This window comes from Ranitomeya imitator, chromosome 6 (genome assembly GCF_032444005.1).
Source record: "Ranitomeya imitator isolate aRanImi1 chromosome 6, aRanImi1.pri, whole genome shotgun sequence".
NCBI lineage: Eukaryota > Metazoa > Chordata > Amphibia > Anura > Dendrobatidae > Ranitomeya > Ranitomeya imitator.
In genome coordinates this window covers 42,991,904-43,014,035 of record NC_091287.1, presented here as the reverse complement: position 1 = coordinate 43,014,035, position 22,132 = coordinate 42,991,904, and the positions used below count along the sequence as shown (strand labels likewise).

Here is a 22,132-nt window from a genome sequence, read left to right as displayed (position 1 = left end):
CCCATAATAATCAGTGGGGTCACTTTGATTCTATTTGCAGAACAGGTAACTTTTTCCCATTGTCTGTCTCGATTTAGAAATAGAGAAAAAAATTTTTTTAGAATGTAAGAAAAACTTCTCAATAGAGGGCATTTTCCTTTAAAATAAAAAACTTATTTTTTTTTTCTCGGTTTTTAAAAAGGGATAAATAATGGAATGCAAATGGAAGCAAAGGGGTCCCAAAGAAAATGAAGATACCGTATATTAAATTACTGAATCTAGCAGGCAGGTAGAAACAGTGACCAGGACCAAACTACACCCTTACTGTATCTGTAAAATATGCATAAGACAGATGTATTAGCTTTAAACGCATATAAAGAATGGAGAAACATCAGCAATCCTAAATCAGTAATAAACGTCCTTTACTTACTCAAAGTATGATGTAATATTTAAATTGACTGTTTTAGCTGACATGGAGAAACCCATCACACGCAGGAAACCAGCGTTTCACTTTTTAGAACCGAAAAAATTCAGCTTGGAACCAAGCCTGAACCTATAATAATCAGTAGGACCCCTCTGCTTTTGTTTGCATTAGATCACCTATTCCCCTAATCTGTTTCTCAAACAGGACAGACAAACAAGTAAGCAGAGACTAACATTTGTGATCTGTGATCAGATTTTTAGAAAGGAAAAACACTTGCATGCAGAGGTTTTTCTTCCAGTCAAAAAACAAATACTGACACCAAACGGACCCTGTAATAATCAGATGGACCCCTCTTCTTCCATTCACATAGCTGATGCATTGGATCACGTATTCCTAAAACTGGACAGACTGCAGAATTGTCCGAACGGACAACTGAGCAGAGCCTTATAGAGAATGATCTCGTTAGCTTTTCTCCTATGTATGTTGCATTTTGGAGCTGTGAGAATATAAATTAGACATGTAAACATCAAGTCTCTAACCTGATTTCCACCTCCTGTACAAGCATCTGACATGGGATACCAATTTATTTCATGTTCTCACTCGCCAGATGCCTGATGCATCTCGTTATTTTATTTTGTATCCTGCTTTTGTGATTAAAAAAAAAAAAAAAAAGCTTGACAACCTGAGCACCCAGGAGGAAATACAGGGATGGAGATTTGCTGGTGATCTGTCATTTTTTTCATCTAAAATGTCTATTGTTTTTTTTTTTTTTTTTATTACAGATCAATGAGCTCAGCCACGTCCAGATCCCCATCATGTTGATGCCGGACGACTTTAAAGCCTATTCTAAAATTAAGGTGGACAATCACCTATTTAACAAGTAAGTTGTATATTATTGGTGATAAACCCGTCTATAGCTGTGTACCATAATCTGCTTGCGTTGTCAGAGCTTCTGCATCAAATTGTGTGCTTAGTCTGGCAAGTGTGCACAGGACCCAATAGAGACATTTCTATACTCACCCACCCATCATTTTCTGTCAGTGGAATCATTAAGTAAATGCTCTAGAAATTTGTTTTCAACCCCTTTATATGTTAGTAATTCAGCTCTAAAGTCTAGACCTGGACAATTTTTTTTTTAACTTGATATTTAAAGGGGATTTCCACTGCTTTGATATTGTTGACCATGGCTTAAGTCATTAATTTCAGATCAGCAAGAGTTCTACACCAAGCATTCTCCACTAATCCGCTATTATCAGGTCCACCAATGGGAATTTTGCTGTTTTGTGTCTCTAAAGCATTGCCCAAAACTAAGTAATTTATTGAGGTATAACCCATTCATTCATTATTACCTAATCACATCAGAGACATTTAAAATGACTTAAAAATAATACTAAGATAGTAGTCAAATACCTCCCACAGTATTCCAAAGAATATGAAGATATATTAAATTACTGAGTCTAGCAGGCAGATATAAAGTGACAAGGCCTTACCTACACCTTCACTGTATCTGTAAAATATACATAAGACAGATATATTCACTTGAAACGCATATAGAGAATGGAGAAACATCCTTTACTTACTCAAAGTACTTTGTAATATTTAAATTAACTGTTTTAGCTGACATGGAGAAACCCATCACATGCAGGAACCAGGGGAAACAGGATCAAGCTTACTTTTATAGGATACACTGAGACTTTGCAATTATGCGTCTGCAGTTATATGTCACCAATCTTATCTTGCTGCCCTAAGAGCAAATGTAACCTACAAAAAGAAGAGTCTTGATAGAAGATGTAGGCTGTATTAAGGAAACTCTATGAGAGAGAAAGAAGGACCATTATCGCAATGAACACTAGTAATGTCACATAGTAAAAAAAACAGCCATATTATTTAATAACTGCCTATAATTTCCTGTATAGGCCAAAAAATGGAGCAGTGCTTTTTTTAAAAAATAGTTGTTGATTTTAATTACACGATAATCTTTCTCATCTGCAATAAATTAGTAAATGAAATATCATCTGAAAGGACGAGATGCATTTCTTATCAAATTTTAAAAATGATTCTTCTATGCAGTTCAGATGCTTGGAATGCTTGCACACATTCAGGATTTTTCACGTTTTTTCGGCTGTAAAAAACGCATACATAAGCATCCCATCATTTTTAATGCACTCTGCAATTTTTGTGCACATGATGCGAAAAAAACGCAGCATGTTCATTAATTTTGCGGATTTTTCGTGTTTTTGCCGCTATTTAATGCATTGGGAAGCTCCGGGGGAAAAAAACGAGAAAAAAGCGCATGCGGATTTCTTGCAGAAAATGTCCGGTTTTGTTCAGGAAATTTCTGCAAGAAATCCTGACGTGTTCACATAGCCTTAGCGCTCTGCTGAAATTTGCATTTCAAAGACTTTCTACGGCAGTACAAGAATACCCACTTGATTCATAATTTACGGCTTCAGAGTCGCGCTGTATGGTGGAGTCTTCGATTTGAAAACCGACCCCCATTATGTTTTTTTTTTTTCTTTATAAAATACATACAGTAAGTGAAAGATGAAAAGCCGGGAATGGCCCACCAGCGGTTCCGTATGCATTGTAGTTGTTTCAGCAGCAAACGAGGGCTCGGTCTGAAAGGCAGAGATGAATTATGGGCGACACTGGATGATGTTTGCTTTAGTCATAACAAACAGAAAAAGTCTTTGTTCTCGTGTATTATTGGCAGGTATTATCAGGGTAGAGGGATTTAGAGGACTTTCGGTTATCAAAGGCAAACCACAGTGGGGACATTTTTTCCCACTTTATTTTGGTTTTCACAAATTGATTTTTATTATGTTGGGCAGAGGTTTTGTACTGAAAATCGCAGCTGGTATATCTTTAAGCCTTGGCTAGATGCTCACTTAAGTGAGTCGCACAAATCAAATAGAAGGCAATGGAAATGTTGAGTGCTGCGGTATCGCTTTCCGTTGACCTCACACAAAATGTTCACTTGGGAAAAAAAATTAGCAGGAAAGTAATAAGTTTCAGCCTTCGATGCTTCTTACAAAATATGCCACTGTTCATTCCTATGGAACAAAACTTTCGCAAAACTCTTAATTCCATTTGCAGAAAATGTATCATGAGTTAGGATTAAGAAGCCTTGCGATTCGAAAGGCGTCGCTTTATCCATGTGATGTTAATATTTTATTCTTGCTTTTCTTTTTTTCGCCATGTTTTTAATATTTTAGTAAAAATTATCTATTCACATTATGCTATGGGGATTTATTTGCTATGTCCAGCTGGATATGTGCGTCAAATCTACACTCATTTTTTTTTATAAAATAGGATTTGCCAGCTATGTTGAATCTGTTTTTTTTTGTTTTTGTTTTTTTATGGGATGTTAGCTATACTTTTCAGTACAGCATAAAAAAAATGTATACCAGCACAAATACCATGAACGTTTGCCGACAGAACACTCTTCTATCGGGTCAATGGACTGCAAATGGGTCTACTGAATATATCCACTAAAACTAATGTGCATGTCGCCTAACACAGGGTCATGCAGAGCAAGGGTTGCAAGTGGGATTAACTTGCTGTAATGGGGTGTATGTATAATTTTTTACTATGTCTCTAAAGCTAAAACCAAACGCTCCTGCTGGCGACTTCAACTGTTCCTAGAGCAGCTCCTCTTCTTCCTGGCTGCTCTGTCAATGAGCCATGACTGCTGACATACTGATTGACAACTGGCTCCCCACAGTTAGGCAGCGGGGAGCCGACTGTTAACCAGCATGAGCTAGGCAGTCACGCTCCATCAGCAGAGCAGAGTGGAAGAAAAGCCGCTGCGCTGTGGAAATGACGTCAGCGTAAGTTTGTGACAGCACTGTGCCGGCAGAGATCGGTGCCGGCAGAGAGGCACTACAGACAGGTAGTTAGCAACAACCTGCCTGGTAATTCTTAGGCACTTTGTGAAAAAATAAAGTCCCCAGTTCCACTTAATGTTTCAGTGGGCAGTAGTATATCATTTGCTGAGCTTTGCGTGGTGAGATTATATTATACACACTGTCGGCGCGGTACAGCTGACGAGGCAATCATCTGACAGTATTGTCAATTATAATACGAGCCATGTTTGAGCCACTATAAAGATATGCAATTATTAACCACTGACGCACACTGGACTCCAGGAATACAAGTTAGCGACCCATAACTATGTGCCATTGTTGATCATGAAAATCAATATTAACCTCATCATCAGCCTGGCCTATTCTAGAGTAACATAGAGTAATAAATAATAGACTTTCATATATAACCTGTTATAACTGCATGTCTACGGCTAGGTTCACATTAGCGTTTCTGTGCGCAGCGTATCATCTGCATACTCAAACTCATGTTTATGCTGCATTTTTTATCCGCATCAGCTTACGCATGACTGCAAAAAAAACGCTGCATTTTTGCCTGAGTTTGCGTTGTTTATGTGCATGCGTTCGATATTTCCAGGAGGGCGTGTCTCAGTGGGTGTGTCTCAAAACAGTTCCTGGACATGCGCAGTCCGAAGTACGCAAGCGCATTGAAAGCATGCGTATGCATGCGTTCCCATAGACAGTAATGTGTTTTTTGGCGCATGCCTGCACACATTTGACGGATTTTTGACACCTCCAAAATGCAACATGTTGCGTTTACCTTGCCCCACCGCACACCATGAATCAACGCATGTGTACGCATGTTAAATATATGTACGCATGACGCAAATGTGAAACCAGCCTTACAGACAGGCAATCCTTGCATATGTTGCAGCTGTCAAACAACTGGGAGACATGCAACCGCGGGGTCTCGAACATAATTTTCGAACACGCCTAGGGCTCTTGGTTAGCACCCAAGCATGCTCCGATAACTCCTTATCCGAGGACGTTCACTCATCACTAGTCCTGAACGTTTTATTTATTATTGTGTGCATAGAAAATGTGATTTACCTGCCAGGCTATTAAATGGCCTCCGATCAGCCCATAAGTAGCCAAAAACAAGCATCCATAAAGTCCAAGCTATAATCCTACAGTTTTCATCCACAGGAAGGCAAAAACCACGGTGAGGCGGATGTCAGTGATTCCATGTATTACTAGAGATGAGCAAATATGTTCGGAAAACGATTGCCGAATCCGAATGTGCCATATTTGTACCATATTCGTGCCGAGTTTATGTTTGATGATTGGTTCCAAATATATTCTCTCTTCTGTACTCTTATTGACTCCAATGGCGTTCCGCTATATTTGGCGAATATTGCAAATACAACTATCGTAATTTGTACCGAATATTGAAAAATCTGCTCATCTCTATTCCTTACTCGTTGTATGGCAAATATGGTAGAATAAATGCAGGGTCCAACGTCCAATCTCTAAAATTGTAGTGCCCAGGACAAGGCCTCTTCTTGAACTTATGTGCGGTCCTGTGCGCCATTCCGAGGTCCGGTCAGTCTTGTTGCAACTCCGAACAATACTATCAAATTATTAAATCTAAATGATCCAAGGCACTGGATGTTCTCCTCGAAAAGCTTATCTTTATTATATCACAGCATATACTGCGTCAAAAAAAAAAAAAAACGTTTCACCCACATAGGACCTTTTTCAAGCCATATACCAAAAGGAATATGTAGTTCTTTTTGGTATCTAGCTTGAAAAAGGCCCTATGTGGGTGAAACATCGCTTCTTTTTTTTTGCCCAGTATATTGTGTCTTAATAATAACCTTGGATCATTTGGATTTCACTTCTTGAACTTACTAGATATGTATGGGAAAATGCATTTTGTGGCAACGGAGAGATTGCTCATGCCGGCTACATTACACATAGTGATTCAATATTGGTGACCACCATTGTTTGCTGAAGGCTTCCTAGCGCTTCTGATACATACAGCAAACAGGAGACGCTAATCCACCAGTCACACCCTTGTAGTCAGAGAGCGGACTGTCTAATCCATCACCAGTTTGCAGTTACGTCTGTTGTCGCAAATGGGAATTAACTTTGGAGCATTTGATTTAAAAGGGTTTTTCCACCCATTTTATTTATTTATTTATAAATAACAATGGAGCAAGTTCTAAAAAAAAAATAAACTCCTATTTTACCCAATTTCTGGCTCTCCTGTTCTAATGCTGGTTTCCATGCTTCTTCTTCTGGTTTTCCTTCTATTCAGTTTTTGGACACCGTCCTCATTGAGTACAACTGTCTGTTAGGCCGTCCTTATTGCCTAAAGCAACAAATCAGAGCTCAGCTTTGCTCAGAGGAAAAGAAATCAAAGCTCTGATTACTATGGGGAAAAAAAAAAAGTTTTATTGTAAGATCAGAATCTCCGTGGTGGAATTTTAGGTGTGAGGAAAGTATCGGTAATTTTTTTTTTTTTTTTTTTTTTTTAAATGTTCACATTAAATGCAATTTGAAAATGTTCATAGTTGAGATCCTTCTTAGAATTGTAGAGATTCTAACATCTTCCTGTTTGCTTTTCAGAGAAAACATGCCGAGCCACTTTAAATTTAAGGAATATTGCCCCATGGTCTTCCGAAATCTGAGGGAAAGGTTCGGAATTGATGACCAAGATTTCCAGGTAAGATGGTCTTATGGAGCACGTACGGACATGAACTTTTTCTTAGCTCTCTGTATGTTTCCTTAGTGGTGTATTATAAAGGATTTATAGTAGGGTGGTTATATGGGGTCAGACCTACTCCGTCCACTCTCAATGGTACAGTTATGGCCCTATCAACAGACCGTGTGGCTACTAATAAATATTGCTTTAATTTTTTGTTTTATTTAAATGTGATTAATGATCTGGTGACTTCTTGTTTGTTTGTGCCCTAAAATGTATGACATATTTTCTTTCTGATGGTAGAGGACCCCTTTAAATGACTTTTTATGCATGTATTAAAGGGAATCTGTCACCTACTTTTTCGTATATAAGCTTCGGCCACCGCTTTCAGGGGCTTATCTACAGCATTACAGAATGCTGTAGATAAGCCCCCGATATAACCTGAAAGATAAGAAAAACAGGTTAGATTATACTCACCCGGGGCGGTCCCATTACGGTCCGGTCCGATGGGCATCGCGGTCCGGGGCCTCCCATCTTTTAACGATGACGTCCTCTTCTGGTCTTCAGGCTGCGGCTCCTGCGCAGGCGTACTGATTTATCCTGTTAAGGGCAGAGCAAAGTACTGCAGTGTGCAGGCGCTGGGCTTCCTTGACCTTTCCCTGCGCACTGCAGTACTTTGCTCTGTCCTCAACAGGGCAAATCAGTACATCTGCGCCGGAGCCGCGCAAGGAAGAGGACGTCATCGCATGAAGATGGGAGGTGCCGGACCTGGACTGAGACGCCCATCGGACCGGACCGTAGCGGGACCGCCTCTGGGTGAGTATAATCTAACTTGTTTTTCTTATCTTTCAGGTTACATCAGGGGCTTATCTACAGAATTACAGAATGCTATAGATAAGCGCCTGATGGCGGTGGCCGTAGCTTATATACGAAAAAGTAGGTGACAGATTCCCTTTTAAGGGTAGAAAAAGTCTAACGCTAGCCTAATCAACAACTTAATATAGAGGTAGAGACCCTTCTTCCAAGATCCATCACATTTTTATTTTGCCGGAGTTTTTCTTGTTTTGTTTTGTTTTGTTTTTTTGCGGGGCGAGTTGTAGCTTTGATTGACACCATGAAAATAGAAAAATAATTCCAAATGGGGTGCAACCTAATAGGCTTCTTTACCTGAAAGACCCTGAGACCATTGTTTAGCTTCCGGCTGCCAGAGCAACCATTGGCACTTCACAATCACATTGCGCATGGAGTGGGGTACACAAGGAGCCTCTCCCTCGGTCAATCGGCTAGATGCCACTCGGACACCCACTGCTGGTGGTTCAGCTCATGGTGCTATCCTATCACCAAGTATGTGGCAGTAGCACTATGGGCGTCAACTCCTGATATTTTTGTTTTCAGTGAAAATAAACCGCAAAAGAGTTGTTTGGCTTTGACTTTATCCCCTGTCCCCTCTGAAATCTCCTAAATGCACAGCTAAGTCAGACTTTTGTGAGTATGGAAGAGTCTGGAGTATGAGTGCTGGACCGACAGCTGTCTTACATGCTATGTGCACTTTTACTGTGGCGATGTCATATAGGGTCATGTAAGACCTAAATGTTGCCCTTTTCTACCTCGCAAAGTTGGTCCTTTTGGCTCTGACCCAAGTTCTGAGTTTGTCTTGGCTCGCCCATAGAGAGTATGCACCATTTGCAGCCAACACAGAGTTACCGTGTCCTTAGTTGATCGCACCGTTTTCAAAACTTTAGAATGTTTGCTTGGGAAACTTTGACTTGGGTTGTGGCTTGTGAGAATATATATTCCCAGTATAGTGTCCTTACGGTGGACCTACAGAGTCAATATTACTGGTGGGCCCTTGGACTTTACAATGAGCACAGTATGGCGCAAGAGGATTGGGCACAACAGTGACTTCAGACTGTATTTGCCCCCTCTAATCCTGACCAAATGCCAATTTTCAGACTCCAAAATCCAAACCCCTTAATTTAGCCCCCGGACCAAACCCCATCATTCATTCCAGCGGTCCCATTGACAATGAATGAAGTGTTGGCAGAGCATGTTCACCTCCGCTCCATTCTGGATGGGTGGGGTTTCTGCAAAACCCCGTTCTCTGGATTCCTGGGGTTCACAGTTGTCGGACCCTCAGCGCTCAGCTAGTTAACTCATGGATAGGGAAAAAAACCTTTATTTTGGGAACACCCCATTTTAGAAAAACAGGAAAATTCTGGACTGTCAGCAGCTATGAGGTTTTCTACCTGCCAATTAATGATGGCATCTGTCTTATGCCGTGAGCATTGATCTGAATGAGTCGAGTGCTCTATAAATAAGTATTCAGATCTCTGTGTCGTAATTGGCAGAAAGTTGAACAATTGTGACAATTATCCACTGACGCTGGAACCAAGAGGTGACAATGTTGTGAGTTTACCGTTATTGCACTTTGTATGGGCACTATCCACGATCGCGGCAATCATTAATCTTCATCCTTCTGACTTGTTTCTCTTCCTGTTTAAAAAGTGAAGAAAGCAAAAGTCGCTTTTCCAGGTGAAATTTGTATAACGGCATAGGAACAAAAACAAAGCAAGTCACAGACGTCTCGCGACTTTCAGAGCTGAAATTCTAAAAAATTCACAAATTTTGTATCGAAATTTGTCTCCTCTCTAACTAAACACCTGCAGATGTTATATGGATCAGAGGAATTCCTGTTTTTTTACGCCATTTTTTTCTGTTCTGAGAGGGCACGTCTTTCCTTATGGAGTCCAATTGGGAATGTCCCATAGAGAAAGCAACATCTATGTTTTTTTTGCTATGACGTAAAAAAGCCATTTCTCCAGTTCTACATCCTTTTGTCATTGTCTGACCCTTGCTCAAGCCTTACAACATCTAATATCCCTGGTCATATTTAAAGTCTTGTTAAAGGGAATCTGGCACCGGGTTTTTGCTACAACATCTGAGAGCAGCATAATATAGAGGAAGAGACCCTGATTCCAATGATGTCACTTACTGGGCTGTTTGCTGTAATATTCATAAAATCACAGTTTTCCCTGGTGCAGATCTAGCAGTTCTGTGATTGCTGTGCTCTGTATAACCTTACCCACCCCACTGATTGGCTGCTTTGTGTTCACTGCATAGGCAGAAAGCTGCCAATCAGTGGTGGGGCGGGCTTATTTATGCAGAGCGTATGAATAAGGAGGACAACTTGACAGCAAGGTTACTAGTGATAATCTCCTGCTGATAAAGCTGTCATTTTATCAAAACTACAGCAAGCAGCCGAGTAAGTGACACATAGCAGGAATCAGAAACTCTGTCTCTGCATTATTTTGCTCTCAAATTAGGTGGCAAAAAATTGGTACCAGATTCTCTTCAAAGGGTCAGACAATGACGTATTTGGTAGATACCTGCAGGAGGTGGCACATACGGGACAACTTTTTGCCCTTTGGGGAAAAAAACAATTTATGGTACATTTTTTATTTTTTTTTATTTTTAGAATTAGTTTTCCCCTAAGGTAAAAACACCACCTGTAAATATAAACCCTTGCGGTATTGTCTTCTCTGACTTGTTTTCTTCGGTGTATCTGTGGGAGATCTGAGCATTTTGTGACCATTTATGCTGCTCTTTTATTGTTCACAGAGGTCGTCACACAAGTTTCCTAGAGGCGTACATCGCAATTTACTTTGTCATAATAAAGTTGTATAAATGGGTAGATTCGATGTTCAGTGCTGGACCTTATAAAAGCTTAAAGGAACCACTAAACTTAAGGTACCTTCACACTGAGCGACGCTGCAGCGATCCAGACAACGATCCGGATCGCTGCAGCGTCGCTGTTTGGTCGCTGGAGAGCTGTCACACAGACCGCTCTCCAGCGACCAACGATGCCGGTAACCAGGGTAAACATCGGGTTACTAAGCGCAGGGCCGCACTTAGTAACCCGATGTTTACCCTGGTTACCATAGTAAAAGTAAAAAAAACAAACACTACATACTTACCTTCCGCTGTCTGTCCCCGGCGCTTTGCTTTCCTGCGCTTAGTAACCCGATGTTTACCCTGGTTACCAGCGAAGACATCGCTGAATCGGCGTCACGCACGCCGATTCAGCGATGTCTGCGGGGAGTCCAGCGACGAAAGAAAGTTCTGGCCTTCTGCTCCGACCAACGACATCACAGCAGGGGCCTGATCGCTGCTGCCTGTCAAACTGAACGATATCGCTAGCCAGGACGCTGCAACGTCACGGATCGCTAGCGATATCGTTCAGTGTGAAGGTACCTTAGACATAGAAGAAATCTTCTGTCCTCACGGTTTGTTCGTCTGCAGGATTTTTTACATGATCTGGAAACAATGAGGAAAATCTCCTGCCAATCGTTTCCAACTTCAGTCATAGGGGTTGTTCGTGACTTTAACATTGATGGCTAGTCCTTAGGAACGGTCAACAATTTGTAAATGGATGTGACACCAGGCACCCTACCGATCAGCTCCGCTCTTGAAGCTCATCAAGAGAATGCCAAGAGTGTGCAAAGCAGTCATCAAAGCAAAAGGTGGCTACTTTGAAGAACCTAGAATATAAGACATAATTTCAGTTGTTTCACACTTTTTTGTTAAGTATATAATTCCACATGTGTTAATTCATAGCTTTGATGCCTTCAGTGTGAATGTACAATTGTCATAGTCATGAAAATACAGAAAAATCTTTAAATGAGATGGTGTGTCCAAACTTTTGGTCTGTACTGTGTGTGTATATGTATGTATGTGTGTGTGTGTATATATATATATATATATATATATATATATATATATATATATATATATATATATATATATATATATATATATATATATATATATATATATATATATTAGAAATAGATATATTAGAAATAGATATATTAGATATAGATATATTAGATATAGATATATTAGATATAGATATATTAGATATACGGTAGATATATTAGATATATATATATATATACATAGATATATATATATATATATATATATATATATATATATATATATAGATATATATATATATATATAGATATATATATATATATATATACATTAGATAGATATAGATACTATATATCTACCTATCCATATATATATGTGTGTGTATATATATATATATATATATATATATATATATATATATATATATATATATATATATATATATATATATGTGAACCCATGTAGCTGCTAAGGAGAATCTCTTTGGTAGGAATCTGACTCATTGCTATGAGCTGTGTAACCAGCGTTGTCAAAGTCCCAGGGAATATAATCAAAATGCTTTCCTCTCCTCCTGAACGAAATAACCGGTCTCTCTACTAGAGCCTGTACATCTGTAATGACAATTATTCACCGCCCTTTGGAAATTATGGTTTATTGGCAAAAGTCCCAAACTTTCTGCTGTTTTCAATAAACCATCCAAACAAGAACAATTTGAAAAACTCAACACGACTAATATATCAAGAGGTTTCTCCAAATTCAGCACAAAATGCCACTTTTACTCACTACTGCTGTCTCAAAATTATTCTCCCCCTGCTGAAAGGCATTTTTCAGTACATAGTAGAGCACCTCTGGCTGTTATGACCTGCTGTAAATGTGATGCATTGCCAGACACCAGCTTCTGGCAGCGTTCCTGAGGAATTTTTGCCCACTCCTCATTGGCAATGACCTCTGGGTCACTAATATTGGATTTGCCAGTTTTAATTGCCTTTAAGTTCAACAAAAGATTTTTTTATTAGGTTCAAGTCAGGTGATTGTGAGGGCCACTCCAAAATCTTCCAGGACTTCTTCTGGAACCAAGCCTTGGTCGATTTCAGAAGGTCGAATAATGCGTAAATTTCAATTTCTTCACCTTAGACTTGGCTGTAATTGTGCATTCAGGATTCTGAGTCATGCTGCCCCTGGTTTGGGCATGAATCAGCTGACCTGTTCCCTTTAAAAACGTAGTAAAGCTGAAATATTAAATGGTAATGTATAAAAAAAAATTTTTAAAAATAAAATAGAGGTGCCTTCCTAGTTATACATACCTTCCAAAATGTATTGGTCTTGGCTAAGCTTTTCAGGCCTTATAGATGCTACATTCCTGGCAGGTCAGACTGGACATGGCCTACTAGCATGCCCTCTCTGCTCGGTGACTTTTATTGCCCAGAGGCCCAGACCGTTCTTAGTCTGCTCCTGGTAACAAGTGCCATGCATTTCATTTGCCTGCTAGTTTGACGTGTTTCAAAATTTGCACTTGAATGTTGTTTGCAAACAATCTAGGACATTAGACATTTTAGAGTTTGGTCACAATAGTCCATTTGTCTCTGTCCTTCGTGTATCCTGGTTATCAAGTACTCCACATCTGTGACCTCGTCTCCCGGTACTTACCTACCCGCAACCTCCGATCCTCACAAGATCTCCTACTCTACTCCCCTCTTATCTCCACTTCCCACAATCGTATACAAGATTTCTCTCGCGTATCACCCCTACTCTGGAACCCTCTACCACAACACATCAGACTCTCGCCTACCATCGAAACCTTCAAAAAGAACCTGAAGACCCACCTCTTCAGACAAGCCTACAACCTGCAGCTACCACCGATCGACCAAACCGCTGCATGACCAGCTCTATCCTCACCTACTGTATTCTCACCCATCCCTTGTAGATTGTGAGCCCTCGCGGGCAGGGTCCTCATTCCTCCTGTACCAGTTATGACTTGTATTGTTTAAGATTATTGTACTTGTTTTCATTATGTATACCCCTCCTCACATGTAAAGCGCCATGGAATAAATGGCGCTATAACAATAAATAATAATAATAATAATAATCTACTGAGGAGCTGAGAAGCCTCATGTGTTTCTTAGAGACGCCAGTGGTGGACGGTGCTGGAGTCTTTATCTGACTAGTCCCCTGTGGTGTTACGTTGCCAGTAATCCCCTAGAGTCCTGTAGGCTGATGCTAAGAAAACCACTTGCTCTCATCTGGCGTTTGCTCATAGGTAAAGAATGCAACGCAGAAGAGCGGATCCATTAATTGTCGTCTTCCTTTTCATTTTATCTGTAAAAATATTTACTTTGTGGCCCCGTTCTGTCACCAAACGACACAACTGAGACGACCGTAATTTATAGTTTGGTGTTCAGGGGATTCACGAATATGACCTATGACCTTACAGTGGGCCAGAGATCCGAGAAGTCCTGGACATGTGGATGAGGCTGTAGACTGTGTGGGAACGCACCTTATTGACAAAGGGAACATCCCGCTGTCAGTCACTTTACGTATTTCCAGGAAGTATAAGAGAGGGACTGCACCATATTTTTCTCAGTATAGGAACTCTGTGTTCTATATATATATATATATATATATATATATATATATATATATATATATATATATATATATATATATATATATATATATATATATATATATATATTGTATTCTGTATAGATTGATACATTGTTCATTGGTTTATTGGGAGATATTTCTTTGGTGCTAAATGTACCACAACTGCTGCTCCTGTGCAATCTACAATAAATGCTTCCATTTATATTTTATGCACCCAGGGCCAATCTTGTACCGATTCAGCGATAATAAAGCCTTCAATTATCTATGATATGTCACAATAATCTGAGTCAGCCTGTGATTCTGTGATTCTGGGATGAATTATAGTTGACCTAATTTGAGCTTTGAATTTAATCGTCGTGGCCTCTCGTTCAGCGCAGTAATTTCCCAGTTTTGCCAGACACAATGTACTTAAAGAATTTTGCAGTGTTCCCCCATAGTATGGCCAGGCACAATGCTCCACCATAGTATGGCTAGGCGCAGCGCTCCCCCATAGTATGGCCAGGCACAGCGCTCTCCCATAGTATGGCTAGGCGCAGCTCTTCCCCATAGTATGGCCAGGCACAGCGCTCCCATATAGTATGGCCAGGCTCAGCACTCCCATATAGTATGGCCAGGCTCAGCACTCCCATAGTATGGCCAGGCACAGTGCTCCCCCATAGTATGGCCAGGCGCAGTGCTCCCCCATAGTATGGCCAGGCGCAGCGCTCCCCCATAGTATGGCCAGGCGCAGCGCTCTCCCATAGTATGGCCAGGCGCAGCTCTCCCCCATAGTATGGCCAAGCACAGTGCTCTCCCATAGTATGGCCAGGCGCAGCGCTCTCCCATAGTATGGCCAGGCACAGCGCTCCCCCATAGTATGGCCAGGCGCAGCTCTCCCCCATAGTATGGCCAGGCACAGTGCTCTTCCATAGTATGGCCAGGCGCAGCGCTCCCCCATAGTATGGCCAGGCACAGCGCTCCCCCATAGTATGGCCAGGCACAGCGCTCTCCCATAGTATGGCCAGGCACAGCGCTCTCCCATAGTATGGCCAGGCGCAGCGCTCTCCCATAGTATGGACAGGCTCAGCACTCCCAAATAGTATGGCCAGGCGCAGCGCTCTCCCATAGTATGGCCAGGCACAGCACTCTCCCATAGTATGGCCAGGCACAGCGCTCTCCCATAGTATGGCCAGGCGCAGCGCTCTCCCATAGTATGGCCAGGCGCAGCGCTCTCCCATAGTATGGCCAGGCGCAGCGCTCTCCCATAGTATGGCCAGGCGCAGCGCTCTCCCATAGTATGGCCAGGCGCAGCTCTCCCCCATAGTATGGCCAAGCACATTGCTCTCCCATAGTATGGCCAGGCGCAGCGCTCTCCCATAGTATGGCCAGGCGCAGCGCTCTCCCATAGTATGGCCAGGCGCAGCTCTCCCCCATAGTATGGCCAGGCACATTGCTCTCCCATAGTATGGCCAGGCGCAGCGCTCCCCCATAGTATGGCCAGGCACAGCGCTCCCCCATAGTATGGCCAGGCGCAGCGCTCTCCCATAGTATGGACAGGCTCAGCACTCCCAAATAGTATGGCCAGGCGCAGCGCTCTCCCATAGTATGGCCAGGCACAGCACTCTCCCATAGTATGGCCAGGCACAGCGCTCTCCCATAGTATGGCCAGTCACAGCTCTCCCCCATAGTATGGCCAGGCGCAGCGCTCTCCTATTGTATGGCCAGGCGCAGCGCTCTCCCATAGTATGGCCAGGCGCAGCGCTCTCCCAGGAAGACTGAGGTAAAGGTACAGGGGGCAGAGTAAATGCTGTTTTCGTTACATAGGGTTACTTCTGTTCCTTTGCTTCCGCTGTATCTGCTCCTTATGATGGTTGTGCTCAGGGTGGTCATCACCTTCACTGGTAAACCGCCCATACTGGGTAATTGCACCTGATTGACCTCTCAATGTCAGCTCTGTTGGCCAAATTACCCAAGTGTCTGAGGAATCTCTCACCCCCAAGTCTGGTGAGATCAGATGTCGCAAGTTCCTGACCTTGACTTTGAAGCTGAGAATGTCAGTTTCGAGCTGATTTATTGCAACTATCATAGAAGATTGAAAAAGCTTGTGGCATCTGCCTCATTGCTGTGCCCGGATCATCCACAATCCTGCAAACTCTCTATGTGTTCGCTTTAATCTTACTGGAGTGTAATGTGACCCGAGCATTTACCACAATCTGGCGCTGCTCTGCTGCTTTCATCTGGGGATTATGGACTCACCTGCCACCTGGTGGACATCATCGGACACGTACACGCCGGTCACCCAGAGTAGTCACTAGGAGGCCTGGCGGTGCACAGCGGGCTGTCTGTATGAAATGCAGCAGTCTATGAATATGGATGAGGCGGCTAATACAGCGGTGTAAGTACGAGGCATATAAGCGACGCGCAGCGCCTGGTATATTTGCCGAGTGTGAACCAAGGACTTGCTGTACAGAGATTAATTCGTACAATCCTGTGGAAGCTGTTCACGGGATAATACGGATATGCTGACCCAAAACTTCCCCGCTATGCTCAGCACAGATCTGCAAAAATATATTTGTGAATAAAAGGCAAACAAAAATGAAAATGGGCTACCGTGGGAAAAATTTATTTCATGTTTATATTTTAGATATACCAGTAGTTTAATTTTTTTTTCTGTTTATTTGTCAAAGAAAAAAAATAAAATCTTATTAGTAAAAAAAAGAAACATATACATAACACAGGATCCACCATTCACAATAAGTCTTAGTGATGGCTCACCTCCTCCTCCTCTCTGCTCAATGACCTCTGCACAGGTTGTAGAGCGTGCCCACAACATGCTCCAACAGAAATAACTTTTCAGTCGTAATCTCATTATCAGACTGGATTACAATGACCTGTGTGGTCTATATAAACATAACCCAGGACCCATCATTCAAAATAGGTGTTAGTGACAGCACAACTCCTCCCTGCACAATGACCCCTGCGTAGGTCACTGAGCATGCCCATAACACACTCCAATAATAATAATCACTGCCATGATTACAATGACTGTTATCACCTCTATATAGGTAACACAGGATCCACTGCTCACAATAAGTGTTCGTGATGGCTCTCCTCCTCCTCCTCTCTGCGCAATGACCTCTGCACAGGTCATAGAGCATGCCAACAACCTGTTCCATCAAAGATAGGTGTTAGTGACGGCACAACTCCTTCCTACACAATGACCTCTGCGTAGGTCACTGAGCATGCCCATAACACACTCCAACAATAATAAGGATAATCTCAGTCAGGATTACAATGATTCGTCTCATCTATATATATGTAACACAGGATCCATCATTCATAATATGTGATATCCACAGCTAACCTATTTTTCCTCCCTGCACAATGACCTCTGCACATGTCAGAGAATGTCCACAAAACTTTTGAATAGAGATCACTGGTTGGCAGTCTTATTAACACTGCCAGAATTACAATGACTGGTATCGCCTGTATATAGGTAACACAGGTTCCACCATTCATAATAGGTGATAACCACAGCTCACCTCCTTTTCTTACCTGCATAATTACCTCTGCACAGGTCACAGAGCATGCCCACTACACTCTCCTATAGAAGTCAACTTCTCCAGACACTAGTTTCCTAGGTCTTTGGAGCTGTAGAGCTAATCACTTAATGTTGTTACAGCAACTCTGTATGGATGGCGCAAATGAGGTGCAAAAATGAAATAAAAATCTAACATGATCAAATAAAAACTAAGAAAAAGAAAAATGTAGCATTGTTTATGTTTGTAAAAAAATAAAGGTGATGCCATCCCTTTAAGGACATGAGCCGTAGAGTCATAATGAATGGCAGGAGTTGTATGCATGTGTGCCTAGTAATGATTTCTTCTTATTTACAGAACTCCCTGACGAGATACGCCCCTTTGGCTAATGACTCTCAGGCTCGCACTGGCGCAAGGTTTCACACTTCTTGTGACAAGAGGTATATTATAAAAACTATTACAAGTGAAGATGTGGCGGAAATGCACAATATACTAAAGAAATACCACCAGGTAAGTCCGGGATGTCTCTGGGAATATGGTGAGTGGAAGTTGTGACCAGGAAGAATGCTGGAGCTAATGGGGAAAGTATGTGAGAAGTTTTCTGTAACTTTCTCGTTAATGCTTCCTGCTGGGAGGACGACGACGACGACGGTGGCTTTAAAGCCCAATACTGCCATTTTTTTTTCCGCAGACCCAATCCCTATTTTTGGAGTACTCCTCTACGCGCTTCTTCCAAGTCCCCTGACTCTGTGGCCGTGACTCTGTCCTATGACGAATCGTCCCGGCATCATGCACAAGAAAACTTTCAGATGTGCTGCTTTCTAGTAAATTTTGGGAGCACCCCCATGACATTTGCCAACACTTCTGCATAATCATCATTTCAGTTTTTATTTTATAAAACAATGGTACACTTGAAAATAAGAAACTTTGTAATATATCTTATCAGACAAATCTGCTTCTGTCTCCTCCTGGACGGAGTTATCATTCAGAATTCATGGGTAAAATCTGTATTCGGTAAAGACACATCTTCCCATTGCTGAGATAGGAGATGACAGTTGGTGCTATTAATATTCTATGGAGCGGCTGGTGGTGATGGAGACAAACACGGCTGCTGTAATAACATTCTCCTGAAATAACAGCTTACAGTTCTCCATTGAGTGGTCTATCTCCGTAATGGGAAAATCTGTATTCACTGAAGGCACCTTTTACCCTTGAATTGAGTATTCTGAGAATAAAAGTTCAGTCCAGGAGGAGAAAGAGGCAGATTTCTCTGATAAGATATATTTCAAAGTGTCTTATTTTCACCTGTACTATTGATTTATGAAAAATAAAACAAGGGATTTTGACAGTGGATATATGCTATCCGAACCAGGGCTGTGGAGTCGGAGCCCATTTTGATGGAGTCAATGTCATGGAAATTGAGGAGTCGAAGTCATGGAGTCGGAGTGGGAGCCCATTTTGGTGAGGTCTGAGTCTGTGTCATGGAAATTGAGGAGTCGGAGGTTGGGTTTACTAACTCCACAGCTCTGGTCCGAACCACTGGGAGCATGTATGAAACACTGACTGTATCATCTCAGCCAGATATGTTCTACTATAAAGCTCTGCTGTATTATTTATTTATTCATTTTTTTAGAAAATCATACATCTAAAATTCGTTGGGGACCATGCTGCATGGGAGACCAGTCCAAAAGGCCGGTGGCCTGTTCCCACCCTGCTCCCTTTGAGTGACCTATTGGTGAACGACCTCTTGGACTAGTCATCCCAAACAGCGTGATCTCAATTCATGTTTTTCTCTGAAATGCCCCAGCGTTCCAGACTAAAACATGCTTTGCTGAAATTATATGTGCATCTGTCAATCACCTGGAGGAAACCTGTGAAAAGTCAGTTGGGGGGTCGCGCCGTACTAGTCAGGTCTCTCCCTATAGTCACTGGTTGGATCTTCAAACTATATTTTCTCTTCAACACCTAAATATTGTATTCTATTCGTAAGGCTGTGTTCACATCTGCACTGGAGCTGGGAGAGGGGCAAGTAGATTCGCAGGACCTTGGACCACGTTAGTATTCCGTGGCCGCCGGACGTAAGCCCTATGAACCGCCTACTAACGGCCGATATCCTTGACTCCTCTACTGATTCGACTCGGCACGATGTTCTGCTTTCACCGCGCTGGGCCTACAAGTCAGAAGAGGTGTCATGAATTTCGGCAGGTAGGAGGCCATTCATGGGCCCCTGCTCGGAGGCCACAGGATACTGACCACTTAACTATGGTTAACTATGGTCCCGCAGATCAACTCTCTCTCTTCTGTCTGCCACAGATTCTTCCATAAAAGGAAGTGGATGGTAAATCCAAGCAGCACAATAGGGGTCTTAGGTTAATCTATGGAGCCCCCTCATCAATAACTGTTTTCTATCCTGATTAATCAGAAAAAATTATCTTAATTCGATAAAAGGTCTTGATTTAAAAATCTGAGATCAATTTGTGTGCACAGATTTTATGCAGAACCATGCATCTCCATGGTAACAGACTACAAACAAACCCTGTACGGTCTAATTCCAAAAATCTCGTTGTCATACTCTTTGTCTATAGATAAGGAAAATGGAAGTAGGACTGCAATCAGCAAGAGGAGACTACACAGGGTTTGTTTGTAGTCTGTTGCTATGGACACTCATTGGCTTACATAAGAGCTGTTCAGCGATAATAATTTTAATCAAAGGGCTAAATTACTTCATTTTTTTTTTTTTTTTAGAGGTATAAAAACAAAAATACTTGGAGATTTACGAATCTAGATTCAATTGGAAATATGAGACTTTGGGATTTATCAAATATAGTTGAATTTAATCATTTTTTTTTCTTGGCCCATAGCGTCGCATTCTTTTATGCCTTGAAACATGTGTCCAGATAGCTGGGAATCCTTTTTCGTGGATTTTGAGAAAACAATAGTAGTTCTACTGGTTCAGAAGAAGTCATTTGTTTCGCAGACAATGTTCTCTTGACACATAAATAATGTATGTAGTGGGGATCTATATATTCAGAGTGGCCCGGCTTATTGTGTGCAGGCCTGTGCAGCGGAAAGTCGTCCGTACTTAATAAGCTCTCAGAGCCCCCGCTGAGCGCATTTACCATGGAAAAAGTGCTGAGCTCATCATCTGCTGCCTGCACCAACCTGACGGAGACAGGCGGGAGCGCTCCAGAGGTCGTTCATCATGGGAACACTTAACCGCCTGTTTTACTTGGGCTTAATTGCGTGATATATTATATATAGTGTAAAGGGAAGCTCCACTTGTACAATGAATGTATGTGCTTACAGTTCTTATACATTGAGCTGTAGGCTGTCAGGACTTAATATTCATTGTCAGGTTATATCAATTTGTGTTCACAACTCTTATGGAGAACCATGTGTTTCCATGGTAACAGACTACAAACATTGCCTGCGTAATCTAACCTTGAAGTTCTCTGCTTTTTGCCAACATATACACAGTGCCTTACGAAAGTATTCGGCTCCCTGGAACATTTCAGCCTTTTCCCACATATCATGCTTCAAACATAAAGATACCAAATGTAAATTTTGGAAGAATCAACAACAAGTGGAACACAATTGTGAAGTTGAACAAAATGTATAGGTTATTTTAAATTTTTGTGGAAAATCAAAAACTGAAAAGTGGGGCGTGCAATATTATTCGGCCCCTTTACTTTCAGTGCAGCAAACTCACACCAGTCCATTGTGGATCTCTGAATGATCCAATGTTGTCCTAAATGCCTAATGATGATAAATATAATCCACCTGTGTGTAATCAAGTCTCCGTATAAATGCACCTGCTCTGTGATAGTCTCAGGGTTCTGTTTGAAGCACAGAGAGCATCATGAAGACCAAGGAACTCAACGGGCAGGTCCGAGATACTGTTGTGGAGAAGTTTAAAGCCGGATTTGGATACAAAATGATTTCCAAAACGTTAAACATCCCAAGGAGCAATGTGCAAGCGATCATATTGAAATGGAAGGAGTATCATACCACTGCAAATCTACCAAGACCCGGCCGTCCCTCTAAATTTTCATCTCAAACAAGGAGAAGACTGATCAGAGATGCAGCCAAGAGGCCCACGATCCCTCTGGATGAACTGCAGAGATCTACAGCTGAGGTGGGACAGTCTGTTCATAGGACAACAATCAGTCGTACACAGCACAAATCTGGCCTTTATGGAAGAGTGGCAATAAGAAAGCCATTTCTCAAAGATATCGATAAAAAGTGGCTTTTAAAGTTTGCAGCAAGCCACCTGGGAGACACACCAAACATGTGGAAGAAGGTGCTCTGGTCAGATGAAATCACAATCAAACTTTTTGGCAACAATTCCAAACGATATGTT

The 22,132-nt window shown here is 41.8% G+C and overlaps 1 protein-coding gene across 2 annotated transcripts in view; it reads left to right on the top strand.

The window, feature by feature from the left end:
• Nucleotides 1–22,132, top strand: part of PIP4K2A (phosphatidylinositol-5-phosphate 4-kinase type 2 alpha) — a 153,399-nt gene that overhangs the window by 113,886 nt on the left and 17,381 nt on the right. For both annotated transcript variants that reach the window (XM_069729555.1, XM_069729553.1), the window contains 3 exons: nt 1,186–1,283; nt 6,859–6,955; nt 18,130–18,282. In XM_069729555.1, the coding sequence (XP_069585656.1) occupies nt 1,186–1,283; nt 6,859–6,955; nt 18,130–18,282 (348 nt within the window). The remainder of the gene's footprint in view (nt 1–1,185; nt 1,284–6,858; nt 6,956–18,129; nt 18,283–22,132) is intronic.